General features: G+C 37.3%; 1 protein-coding gene across 1 annotated transcript; it reads right to left on the bottom strand.

Moving 5' to 3' along the window:
* Positions 1 to 6,090: 6,090 nt before the first annotated feature.
* On the bottom strand, positions 6,091 to 7,958 carry NFIL3 (nuclear factor, interleukin 3 regulated). Its single transcript, XM_009580988.1, has one exon. The coding sequence runs from the start codon at positions 7,770 to 7,772 to the stop codon at positions 6,396 to 6,398; it is 1,377 nt and encodes a 458-aa protein (XP_009579283.1). The 5' UTR covers positions 7,773 to 7,958; the 3' UTR covers positions 6,091 to 6,395.
* Between the last annotated feature and the right edge of the window lie 4,255 nt (positions 7,959 to 12,213).

The following is a 12,213-nucleotide window of genomic DNA, read 5'->3' as shown; positions in this document are numbered from 1 at the left end:
GGCTTTTTTGCCGGGAGGGGTGGGATGTTCGTGCTGACACAGGTCCTTCTGCACCTGCCAGGTACCATCTTGTTGTTCCCCCCACAGGCAAGCGCTGTCCAGCGCCAGGCCTGTGTCTCTGCAGCTGGTCCCGGGGCAGGAGTTACCAAAGGCGGGCTCTCTGCTTGGAAAGGACCATCTTCGGCACACACTCAGCAGATGGCTGCCAAGTGGCTGAGGACACTGGGTTTGAGTAGTTTGGAGAAAAGGAGGCTGAGGGGCGACCTCGTCGCTCTCTACAGCTTCCTGAGGAGGCGAAGTGGAGAGGGAGGTGCTGATCTCTTTGCCCTGGGATCCAGCAACAGGACGCCTGCGAATGGTTCAAAGCTGCATCAGGGAGGTTCGGACTTGGTATTAGGAAGCATTTCTTTACCGAAAGGATGGTCAGACACTGCAGCAGGCTTCCTAGAGAGGTGGTCGATGCCCCGTGCCTGTCAGTGCCCTAAAAAGAGGCATTTGGGCAATGCCCTCAGTAACAGGCTTTAACTGTTGGTCAGCCCTGGAGTGGTCAGGCAGTGGGACTGGATGACCGCTGTAGGTCCCTGCCAACTGGAACTATTCTATTGCACTACCTCTCAATACCATCAAATCAGCATTGTTTGCCTTTCTCCAACTTTGTATTTTTCAATGCTATAAACATTATCTGATAAAAGAAGCAAAAAATCTTCTTTTTTAAAGTAATCTCATTATTCTTACAGAAAACGAGAAAATATAAATTCCTTCCAGTCCCATATAATATTTATAGGTCATGTATGTTGTCTAGCTGTTATTGTCTCTAGTCCAGTACAGTTTTGCTTACATAAATATTTTTGACATTTGCTTGTTCATGTTTTAAACTACCAGGCTTTTAAAAAACATGCATTGCCAAGACTTTTTTTGAGAATGGGAATTAACGACTTTGTGCACATATGTTAGCTATTGATGTGTATAGGGTGGACTTAGAGTTTAATGTGTACTTTTAAGTAAGAGTTTATTATTTTACTTTTGTTCTCCTCTAAACTCCCCCTAGTATTTCTAAATCCTTAATGGGAACAAGGCCCAGAGAAAGGAACACTGTGTTCTGCTACAATGGCTCTATTGCATTTTATCATCTTTTCAGCTATTTTATATGATACAGTATTATGCTTTGGTATTTTCTGATTGTTATACAGACCATTAATATCCTGGCTTTCAGGGCTGCATAACACAAATCCCATGGAAATCAATGCAATATGTTCTCAGTATATTTATATACAAAACTTAAGAGAATTTTTAGAGATCCAAATTGTTAGAAAGAAACATGTTTAGTATCATGCCTCAGAAATGTAAATGTAATGGATGTAGACTCTGGCACATACAGACAGCAGGGTAGACTGATCTGTTTACATATGTAAGTTATTGACTTAGATGCCCATTCAGGCATTTGCACATACAAGAATGTGAATAGCATGGACAAGTGTAACAGCTGCCTGACATTTTAAATTGCGCATCCATTTGTAGGGGGGACAAGGGACAGTGGAGGAAAAATTGACCATGTTATCTGAATGTTGGTAGTATTAGATGGCCATTTAGCTTCCCCAGAACCTTTGGACAGATGCAGGCTTTCTCAGATCAGATCTCTCTCAGATGCAGTGCAAGCAGGAAGGATGCTTGCGTGCAGGAGATTAAAACCCACATAAAATCATGGCAGAGCTGCAGTCCCTGCATTTGGTCCTCCCACTTCTGTTTGTAATCCTGTGGAGCTCCATAGTATTTAAAGAGGAGGAATTACCATAACTGTAGTCACGGCCATTGGGATTGGCACACACGTAATAGCTGGTCAAATCATAATGCTATTTTTGTGAGTCCTAAAACCAAATGTCTTCTGATGCTTTCTCTTTCAAGTAAATAAACACTACGCCTCTACTCTAAGCTTTTCCTGATAATTCACCAACCTCTTTTAGAGCTGTCATTGAATAAATAATAGTTGAATATCTGGCTGCCGTCTCTTTCGTACGTGGGCAAATTCCGTATGACTCCAGTGATATGAATAAAGTGACTCATATATCACTGTTGTGTCACAAGGGAGTTAGCCTTAGAGATAGGAAAATCAGTAGGAATCCATGCCATGAGTGAACTGTAAAGATTACATCTTAGTAATGTTAGTCATCTTAAGTAAATCCCTCATTGCACACATAAAAAGTCTGCTTCATTAAGGAAAGTAGAATCTAACACTGAGTTAAAAGCCTTAGGATTTGGCCTAGTATTTTTAACTTTTAATTTGGCACCGTAATGGAACAATATGTGCTGCTCATTCTTATGCAATAAATACCAAAAATTGTTTTGTTGTATTCTTGTAGTTACCAAGCTCATATTGTGCAATAAGCTGTAACAGTATTTTTAAAACAATATGGTGTTAATAAAGGCCATATTAATTGGATTCTCTGTGAGTTTTCTGCAAAGTTCATTGTACGCCGCCTATTTATGTACTAGCAAGTAGAAAAGATTTTTAGAAGTTGGTATTTTAATAAAACTTCAGAAATGTGTTTATGGTACAATTTTACATTTCTGTTAAGTTCTAGAGAAAATAAGTGGGTTTAGTCTCATAAACTGCTCAAATGGAAATAAGGGCCGTAATGAAAACATCCAAAATAATAAGAGAAGATTAACCAGGAATTGCCAGTTACCTGTCCTCTATTCATGAACAAGAGCATATTTGGCTGTACAGAATAGTAATAAAATTTAAATACATCCCACAAAATATGTAACTTTTACTGAAGGAAGAAAGTTGAGGGGATTCAGAAAATCATAATGTATGGGCTAGGTGTATGTATGGGCATATCCACATTCAATCTTTGTACCTGCCAAAATATAGGTGTTGATAGAACATGAGGATATGTTACTGTGTTTATACGTAATTAAGTTAGGCAGATTTAACAGAGGACCTGATACTCACACTACACAGTGTTGATTAGCCAGCAGTTCATGTCACTAGGAAAAAACTTGCCTTGTTAATCAACAGTTGTTTTCCATGGAGTTTTCTTAAAACTTTCCATGAAGCCCTTCACACGATTATCACAAGCAAAGTTCGGGACTAGCCAAACTAATCTAGCATGGTAATTCCTGTGTTCCCATGAAAAATGACAACTTATATTGACAAGTCTCTGGAGTTCCCAGTTTTTGTGGTCTTCCTTAACATTCTCATTTGAAGGCACACCCTACAGGCATTTTTCATTTACTTTCTAGTCATCATCCATATTGCTTCACATGAGAAAGATTCCACTTCCAGCATGTTTTATGTTGTTTTGTCAGTTAATCGCTGAGCTTTCAAGAGTTTTTATAACTTAGAGGATATGATACCAGTTTATATCCGCTTAGGTAAAGCCCATTCTGTGCTCAAACCAACTTTCTGATCTCCAGTGGAGAGTCTAGTAGACAAGCCAATGGAGGCCAATTCCATTTACATGGAGGCCAATTCCGTTTCCTGCAGTAGGGGTGGTAGGCTGGCAGGGCACAGCTATCCGATTCCCCAGCTCCTCCGCTCATACGTGCATGTAACTATGTACCAGCTGAAAGCTGGAGCAGGGGAGCAGCGTCCCACTGCGTTCTCTCCCTCCTCCCCGTCAGTGTGACTCTCCATCTTTCCCAGTACCATGCCCGGAAGGAAACCAGGCTGAGGATGGGTGAGGAGGGTGAGGGTCTCTGGGTGAGGAGGCCATCTACGCCACATTTACTGCGGTTGAGCAGTTGAGAGTTTCATCTGGCCAGTTTGCAACTGTAGCCAAGAATGGGGCTTTGTATGTAGCACTCACACACCTCCATTTTGTAACTTCACAACGTCTGTGGAAGATACTCCAAGTATTAGCTGCAGAAATAGGAACTTCAGCACAGGAAGATTTGTCAGCAACTGCAGCTAACACCTCTGTGTTGGACTAGGACGATGAAGTAATAGAAAATCATGTTGTAATTGATCTGGTTTTGAACAAAAGACAAATTATTTATTTCTTTCTTCAAATGAAGCATAACACTAAGGTATAAAGGGAGTATAAATAACATCTGATTGTGCTCCTAAGCTCCATGCTATAACTTTCTTGCAATGACATCCTTCAACAAATTAACTACATCATTACTGTTAAGTATTAATTGCACAAAACAGATACACAAAATATATAATGAGCTAGAAAGAGGACAACATTCTTCCATTATGACAAACAACTGTAACAAGAAATGGAAAAAAACCCAATAGATCTAGGCTTACACAGATGGCAACACCGAGAGCTTTAAGTCCTCTCCTTGAACACATTACATGTGATAAATAATATGCAAAATATTTAAAGAATTTTATTGTTGCTTACAGAAGATACTTAGCAAGCAAAGAGACAGTAGCAATCACTGCCTCGTGTCTCATATCCCCATCATTCAATGCAAATTTTTACATTTCATGCAATAATCCTGAGCTTATTTTCAGTAACATTGAAATGTCATCTATATTAATTACCAAATACATACAGAGCCCAGCTATGGGGTCTATTGTATTATTAAGGCATGAAAAAAGAATAACAGTTTATTAACTCTGAATGCCACAAATACAGCACAGCAGTTAGAAGGCTCAAAAAAGCTCAGAAAGTACCAGTGATTTCTGTGCCAAGGTCCTCCCAGAACGCGACTGTGAATCATCAGCTCCCGAAAAGCCACAGAACCAAATCCTGGCCTTGCTGACATCAGGGAGGTTTGCCATTGCCTTGACTGCTGGACCAAGCTTCAGAGCTGGCAGGAGTGACTCAGACTCCTCTTCATATCCCCAAAAAATTGACAAACTTCCTCTCACTCAAGTCAAGTATGAATTTAAAAAACAATACCTACATATTGTTTCCTTAATTAGCATTTTAAGTCTATGGAAAGGTTCCATTCGTTATACAGTATGGCAATTAATAAAAAGCCTTTTCAGAAAAGCTTATTTGTTAGTCTGATTTATTAGTACATTAAAAGAAGGGGGAAGTATCATGAAAAGAACCTCTGCCAAGTGTATGCTCTATTTATAAATTATTTTTAATTTTAAAATGAAAGACTTTGGTAAGCCAAACCAAGGACATGTGATGCACTTCTAGTCTCCATGGTTCAATGGCTCTTCTCAAAGACAAAGAGTCCAGTCATCAAGTGAAGAACTTATCACCTACATAACTTGTAAGGGGCTAGTAGTATCTGGGTTGTGCAGTTCTTCACATAGTCTCTATTTTACACGTAAGAAGTTCTTGCAAAATGCCCTGTAGCGAGCCAGGGTATTCCAGTTCATTTAACTAAGCCAAGGCCAAATTGGTGGCAAGACTTACTTCATACTTACAATTGCATTATGTCCCACACTGGGAACTAAAATAGCAGATGATCTCCTCTAACTCTGCTACTAATGTAGATATTTGCCTAGTTGAGCTTAGAGTTTATAGATCCAGTAGCCTTATCCTTCATCTACAGGTGGCCCACGGTCTGCCGTGGGAAGAACGATGGTATGCAAGACGGACAGACAGACTCTTTCATGCAGCCTTTGTGCACGCTTCTTTCCATGCCTGCCCCCCTTGCACACACAAGCCACCCCTTGACAAAGATGGTGTTGTCCAATTCTGTCACTGCAAGGCTCTGAAAACTTTGCAGGTGCACAAATCCAACTTAACTAATTTAATCTAAAACACCAAGTTATAATATTGAAAAAATGGTTCGTCACAATAAACCATTCAGGAAACTCATTACTGTCTCATTTGAGATAGAAAGAGAAAAAAGGTTGTTGATATCAGTTACTGGGTCAGAATTTGCGTGGGTTTTGGTTAACTTCTACTAATAAATAAGTTAAAGAAGGCTAAGGCTATAAATTGGTACTGTTTCTTTTATAAATATTCACTTTATTTCTATTCTCTTCTAAAAAACGTGTTAAGGAAAAAGGTGGCCAGAAGGATTACACATGTTGTAAATTGTAATTTGGTTGTTAGGCTGTAAAAACCAAACACGTAAGTGAAGTTGAGCACAGTGTAAGAAAAAGCCAGTTTTTAATTAACAACTTATTTACAAGTTCATAAAATCAACTGAACTGGAGTAGATGTTCTGTGTTTGTCACCAATATTTTATTGTAACTGGTAACTTGCACGCTTTATAGTAGAAGAACAAAAAGAAAATGAAGTTCACTATATACAGCCTTTGTACAGGCTACTTGACTATACACAAGGCATAGTGATCATAACACAACCTAGTCTTCGTAATAATTTGTGCACAAAAAGACACCAATCAGACATTATGTGAACATTACAGTGAAATGACATCACAAGTCCAGTGAAAATTCAGCATAATACAAAACATATTGATCTACTGCAAATGACATCCTTTAAAACAGTAAGCCTTTATTCAGTAGTAACTTAACCAGAGTCTGATGCAGAGATTTGTTGTGTAGTTATAAGTCTTTTAAGCGAAGCAACCTCTGCAGATAAGTTTGCTATGCCCTGCTTCAAATACAGGTTCTCTGACTCAGAGACATTGTAGATATTGTCTTTTATTTCAACAACTCCAGTTTTGCAACCGCTCTGAATTTTTACATTCAGTTCCTTCTGATGCCAGAGTTCTGGTTTAAGTGACCAGTCTTGGATGTTAGTCACTTGAACCGAGAAAGGAGTGTGAGAAGAATGCACCAAGTTTTGTGCACCATGTTTTTCAAGCTCAAAATGTCTTTTTGAGGACATGTCAATGGGTGATGACAATTTCTGTGTTGCATCATAGTCATTATCCATTGCTTCCACTTTAACTTGCATGGCTTTGGCTTTAATTCGAAGCTTGTGAGGCAAAGCTGAAGAATTCACTTCTGGAACTTTAACTGTTGCATGAACATTTTTATGTTCAACTGGGGAATGGATTGGACCCTTAGGAACCTGTTGTTCATCTTCTCCATCAGATGACTTTCCAACTACACCATCATCAGTTTCTGACGTTCTGGGGGAATTACTGGAGGACCTATTAACTTGCAAGAGAGGAGGAGAATGTGAGTACACGTTAAAAGTAGCTCCCATGTAGTTTGGGTATATGGATGCTTTATATGAACCTCTGTCATCTCTTGGCTCTCTCTCTAATTCCATGGGCTCCTGTTTTATGATCTGGAACTTATTTTCGGGACTTCTGCAGTTGCTCTGTATACGACTTGGTTGAGTATGCTCTACGGATGACATTTCAGACACATCGGACATTGAGCTTTGGGGAGAATGTTTAATGACAGAAATACAACTGCTACCAACTATGGATGGTTCATGTTCATCTACAAATGAGTTAATATTTGATTTGGAACTCTGATAGTCTTGGAAATACACAGTTGTTGAGCTACTGAGTTTCTGTATCTCTTGGGCATAGGCTGCAGAACTAATTAAACCAAACTTTAGCTTCAATGAAAGCAGCTCCGCCTTCAAAGTGGCATTCTCCTCTCCCAGTGCAATTAGTTTGTTCTCTAAGACAAGGTCATTCAGTCGTCGTTTTTCACGAGATCTTTTGGCAGCTTCATTATTTTTCCGCCTTTTCTCCCAATACATAGCATCTTTTTTTTCATCTGGAATGAATTCTCGCTTTCTCCGGCAAGCTGAAGATTTGCTTTTTCCACTACTTGCTTCAGTAAGTAGTATATCTTCATTTGTAGACAATTCTTCAGACACTTCTGCTAAAGTAGACTTAAGTACCATGATTTTGTCCACATTGCTACTTGTGTCAACAGGTCCGTGTTCCTTTTTAAGGGTCTGCATTTTTCTCAGCTGCATCAGAAACAATTTGTAGTAGATCTACAATGAGCAACAGAGCAAGCTATTTCCCCAGTACTTCTCACTCCACAACTTGATAAATACAGTAATTTTAAATCCACACACATTCTTCCTTTTCTTTCATATTCTCAGACAGAAGTGTCTAGAACCAATTTTCTTGGCAGAGGCAATGGGAATCTTCTTAAAAACCTGGAATAAATAGAGAATTTGATTACTATTTAGGAACTGCTGGCTCAGGACATGCAAAAGTAGCTTTTGATAAAAAGCTTGGACTAGCATTTGGTTCATTAAACCTGCTGTAATATGAAGACAGCTCAACACTGAAACAACTGATATTCTAACCTTTATGATATCTAGGTAGCAGATTTGCTTCCAAAACAAATACAATATATGATCCAAGGAAAAATCAATAAAAAAAATATTTGAGTTTTGATCCTGCAGTAATGTTGTCACAGAACTTTCCATGATATCACTGACCAACCTAAACCTCCAACAGTTAACACTGCAGGACACCAGGCATGTTGATGAGCAGCACTGGAAAGTATCTTGTTCTTCCACATTAAAGCTTCTTTTCTGAAAACAGCTGTGGTGTGTGACTTAGAAATGCTATATATTTGGGTCCTTCATGGATTAAAAATAACATAAGCTCATTTAGAGAAGCTGAAGTGCTTTCTATTGTCTTAAAATAACACCACTACCCATTAAAGCTATTAAAGATTTAATTATTGGGTTTGCATCCTATAAAAAGTATATATACAGACATATATCGCTCTATACAAATGTTTATACACACATATACTTGGAATTTTAAAATGCCTTTTTGATCAATCATATAAATTCAAACTAGTAAATGCACACATAATTTGGGCAAATACCTAACTATTAAAAACATATTGACAAGGAAAAAGGTTGTATTACATAATTTTTTTCTTGTCTCTTATAAAGAAAACATTAAAATCAGTATTGAAAAATACATTAGAGAAATAACATTTAATTAATAATTTGCATTTGAAAAATAGTCTTATTACATCTAAGTAAAGTTTAATACCATTGAAGCATATGCACTTTAGAAAATGTGTTTGCATTAAAGTGGAAGTTTAGATCTAAAAGTCTTACCATTAACAAAGGAAAACTAGCTTAACCTTTAGCTTTAGACATTTTAATCATTAAATGTGAACTTAGCATTTAAATTGGCCTTTGTTTTATTTAGTCCCTCTTAATGCAAAAATACTTTTTGTCATAAAATCATTTGGTCTTGATCTGAGATATAGCTTCTCAATATCTCATTTACCATAGTCAGTCATGTTCCTGGTAAAATAAATGTAGTATGCCAAGTGCTTTTATAGAACTGACTATCGAGTCAGCAGTGATTCTTGCCTGTATAACAAAAAAAAAAAACATCAGCCACTTCAGATTAATGTCACTATTTATTGCAAATGTTTTTACAATGACTAATGAAACTAATTTTAACATTATCTGTTGGGAAAGTTATAAAAGAATTAATGAATTGTATTCTGCCAGTTTTCTTGTCTTTTCCAGAAGGCAAAGAGGAGTGAGTGATGTAATAACAATTAAGCAGGGTCATAAAGACTCAGGTTTCAAGCTGGGTTCTGTTCCATCAAACCATGCCAACTCTTCTGTCATGAAAAATTAACACATTTAATAGAACAGCTAAGTAGAATTTCCTAAAATCCGTGGTTAATTACTGACATGTAACTATTTGTCTTCGATAATACAGCCTTAATGGAAAATAGAGTTAGAAGCCAGCCACACCAAAGACAGCATCTAACTTTTTAGTGCAAAAGCAGCACCACAAATTGCCATGTTTGTAAATGAGAAATGTATCTCTAATATACAAGCAATTACATAGTTAGATCCTGATCCAAAATTCAAACTGGAGTCAAAGGGAGTTTTCCATCAAGTTAAATAGGAGCTGGATCAGGTTTAAAAACAAAAATAAGCCCCACAACAAAGCAACATCTGTTTGTCCAAACACTCAGTATAATTTGATTTGCTGAAGAAGCTGTATAGCCATTCTGTCCATTTCACTGCTACATGTAATCAATGGTTTAATTAATATGCATACCATTTTAAATCTAGAGAAACCTAATACTTTAAAAAAAAAATCATTGTTGAACACACAATTTAAAAATAAAAGAAGACAAGACAAAGCCACTTTAATTTTTGTGGCATTTGTAGAATATTCATTCTCTGTAACATGACTTTACATTAAAAGAAGAAAAATACTGGGATTTTATTTCATTATCCTGTAGCATTGGGAACATACAGCTATTGATCCATAATTGTCTTGATATACTACAATCACTGTATTCACTTGTATTATTAACAACTTCTGCATTTCTGAGGAAGTGCGTACACCTTCTATGGCACACAGCAGGAAGCAGTATAACATGTACTGAATACCTATGAAGTAATCACTTGTCTCTTAGTATGCATCTCAGCCAACTCTCACTGAAGTCAAAAGAGTTCAAAACAACTTTTGTGAAATTTCAGGGCCTTACCAATAGAGAGGTCTTAATGAATTTAACAGTGCTAGAGAGCTACACTGAAACCCAAATAAAAATATTTATTATCTTAGAAAAGGGATACTGATATGCATGCATCATTATTTTCTATATATTTATCTACCATTATCCCTGGAACATCTACACTTACTTGAAGCAGTAGCAACAGCAAGGAAGTACTTACAGGATTTATGCATATTTTAGAAGAATGAAACTATACCTACATAGATTTAATAAAACTTCTTTTTCCTCTTATATTCCAATCTTCCATTTCCACATGATATAGAAGCAATATGTTTAGTCTTGAGCAAGACTGTTTCAGGAAAAGACCTATGACTTTTGTGTCTATCTCTATGGTCTCCAGCTCAAAGTGATCCCACTTTGCTGTTTGTCCAACAGTGCAATCTAGGAAAAATACTAACAATGATAATAATAATAAGAAGAAAATTAGCAAAAAGTTGTTGGTTTTGGTTTTTTTCCTAAATGAATGTAGACTAATGGCATAGTTCATCAGCATGACCGTCTATGTATCAGTAGAAACTCAACTGCATGTCCAAACATACATCTCCTGACCCTAACATTGGCACTGAGCTGCACTTAACAACCCAACAAGCTGCAGAGTTCCCATCCCTTGTTCCACGGGACTTCTGCAGCTTGGGCCATTCCAGTGTACAATCTGCTCGCTGCAGCACTGATAACTCCTGTTTTGGCCAGTCTCCCTCCTGTACACATTGTTCCTGGCACAAACAGACAGAACATAAGTAGCACGCAAGTCTACAGCAAATATTGTGTATCAAAACGACCATGTTTTTGCATGCAGTATTCAACTTTGCTCTCTGCCAGAGTCCATCAGTAAAGCTGTCAAGACAGACATGTAACCCACCGACATAGTCTTACTAGTTTGCTATTAGTGTAGTTAGTTCTAATGCCATTACTTTAGTGAACTAACAAAATAACAATAAATCTTTAGCTCTTTCGACATCTTCCTTGAAGCACTTTTATCATGTAACTGGAATGGCTGCTTTAGAAACAGGAGTCAAAGCCCTTGTTTATTAATACTTCTCCATGTGGATCAGCCCAATGCTGAGTCTGTAAACAAATTAAATTCCATCTGATGATAATGGCAAAATGCCTTCAATGAAACCAGTCATTTTACTTCACTTGCATTTTATAATTCCACTGGAAAACATCAGTATTTACACATAAATTAATGAACTGTAATGATTCCTCTGACTATATTTCAAATTCCAATATTTTCCCTTATGATTAATTTTTCAATTGCTTTATCACTCCCTCATAAAGTGTTATAAAACCAACATTTAATACTGCCTTACATTAGTCACTGTTAAAGATTTTTTTTTTTGGTTGGTTGATGTTAATGGCATTGAGTGCCAATTCAACAATGTAATAACACTCGACCCTATTAACTTAATTACAGACCCAGTCTTGCTCCCACAGCAATTTTGCCATTGGCTTCAATAGAAGCAGGATACAATCCCAGATCCAAGTATTAATGAGACTGTTGTATAGAACCCATACTATTGAAGCAAGAAATTATGTATGCAAAAATCATGAAAAGTTCATCTATCCAGACTTCAAAAAACACTTAAGTGACCTGATTCTGCCAAAATAGTACGTTAAGGATCTGATCCTGGAGATTTGTGTATTCATACTGTGACAATTGAAATGTTTCAAAAGGTTGAAGGACAGGGCCACAATCTTTCCTCTCTCTCTTCTGTGTAATGTAATTACATAAGTCATTTCTACTTTAGAGAATGCATGTGGGCCTCCCCATATACGTATGTTTCCCCACAGAGTATTCTGCATATAGTTACTTGTATTTAGCAAAATAATTCATGCTGTCTCCAAGCATAATTTTTCAAACATATCCTAGAATGATACAACATCTTGTTTAA

The sequence above is a fragment of the Fulmarus glacialis genome, unplaced genomic scaffold (assembly GCF_000690835.1).
Source record: "Fulmarus glacialis isolate BGI_N327 unplaced genomic scaffold, ASM69083v1 scaffold6307, whole genome shotgun sequence".
Classification (NCBI taxonomy): Eukaryota; Metazoa; Chordata; class Aves; order Procellariiformes; family Procellariidae; genus Fulmarus; species Fulmarus glacialis.
This window is presented reverse-complemented; position numbering and strand designations above follow the sequence as displayed.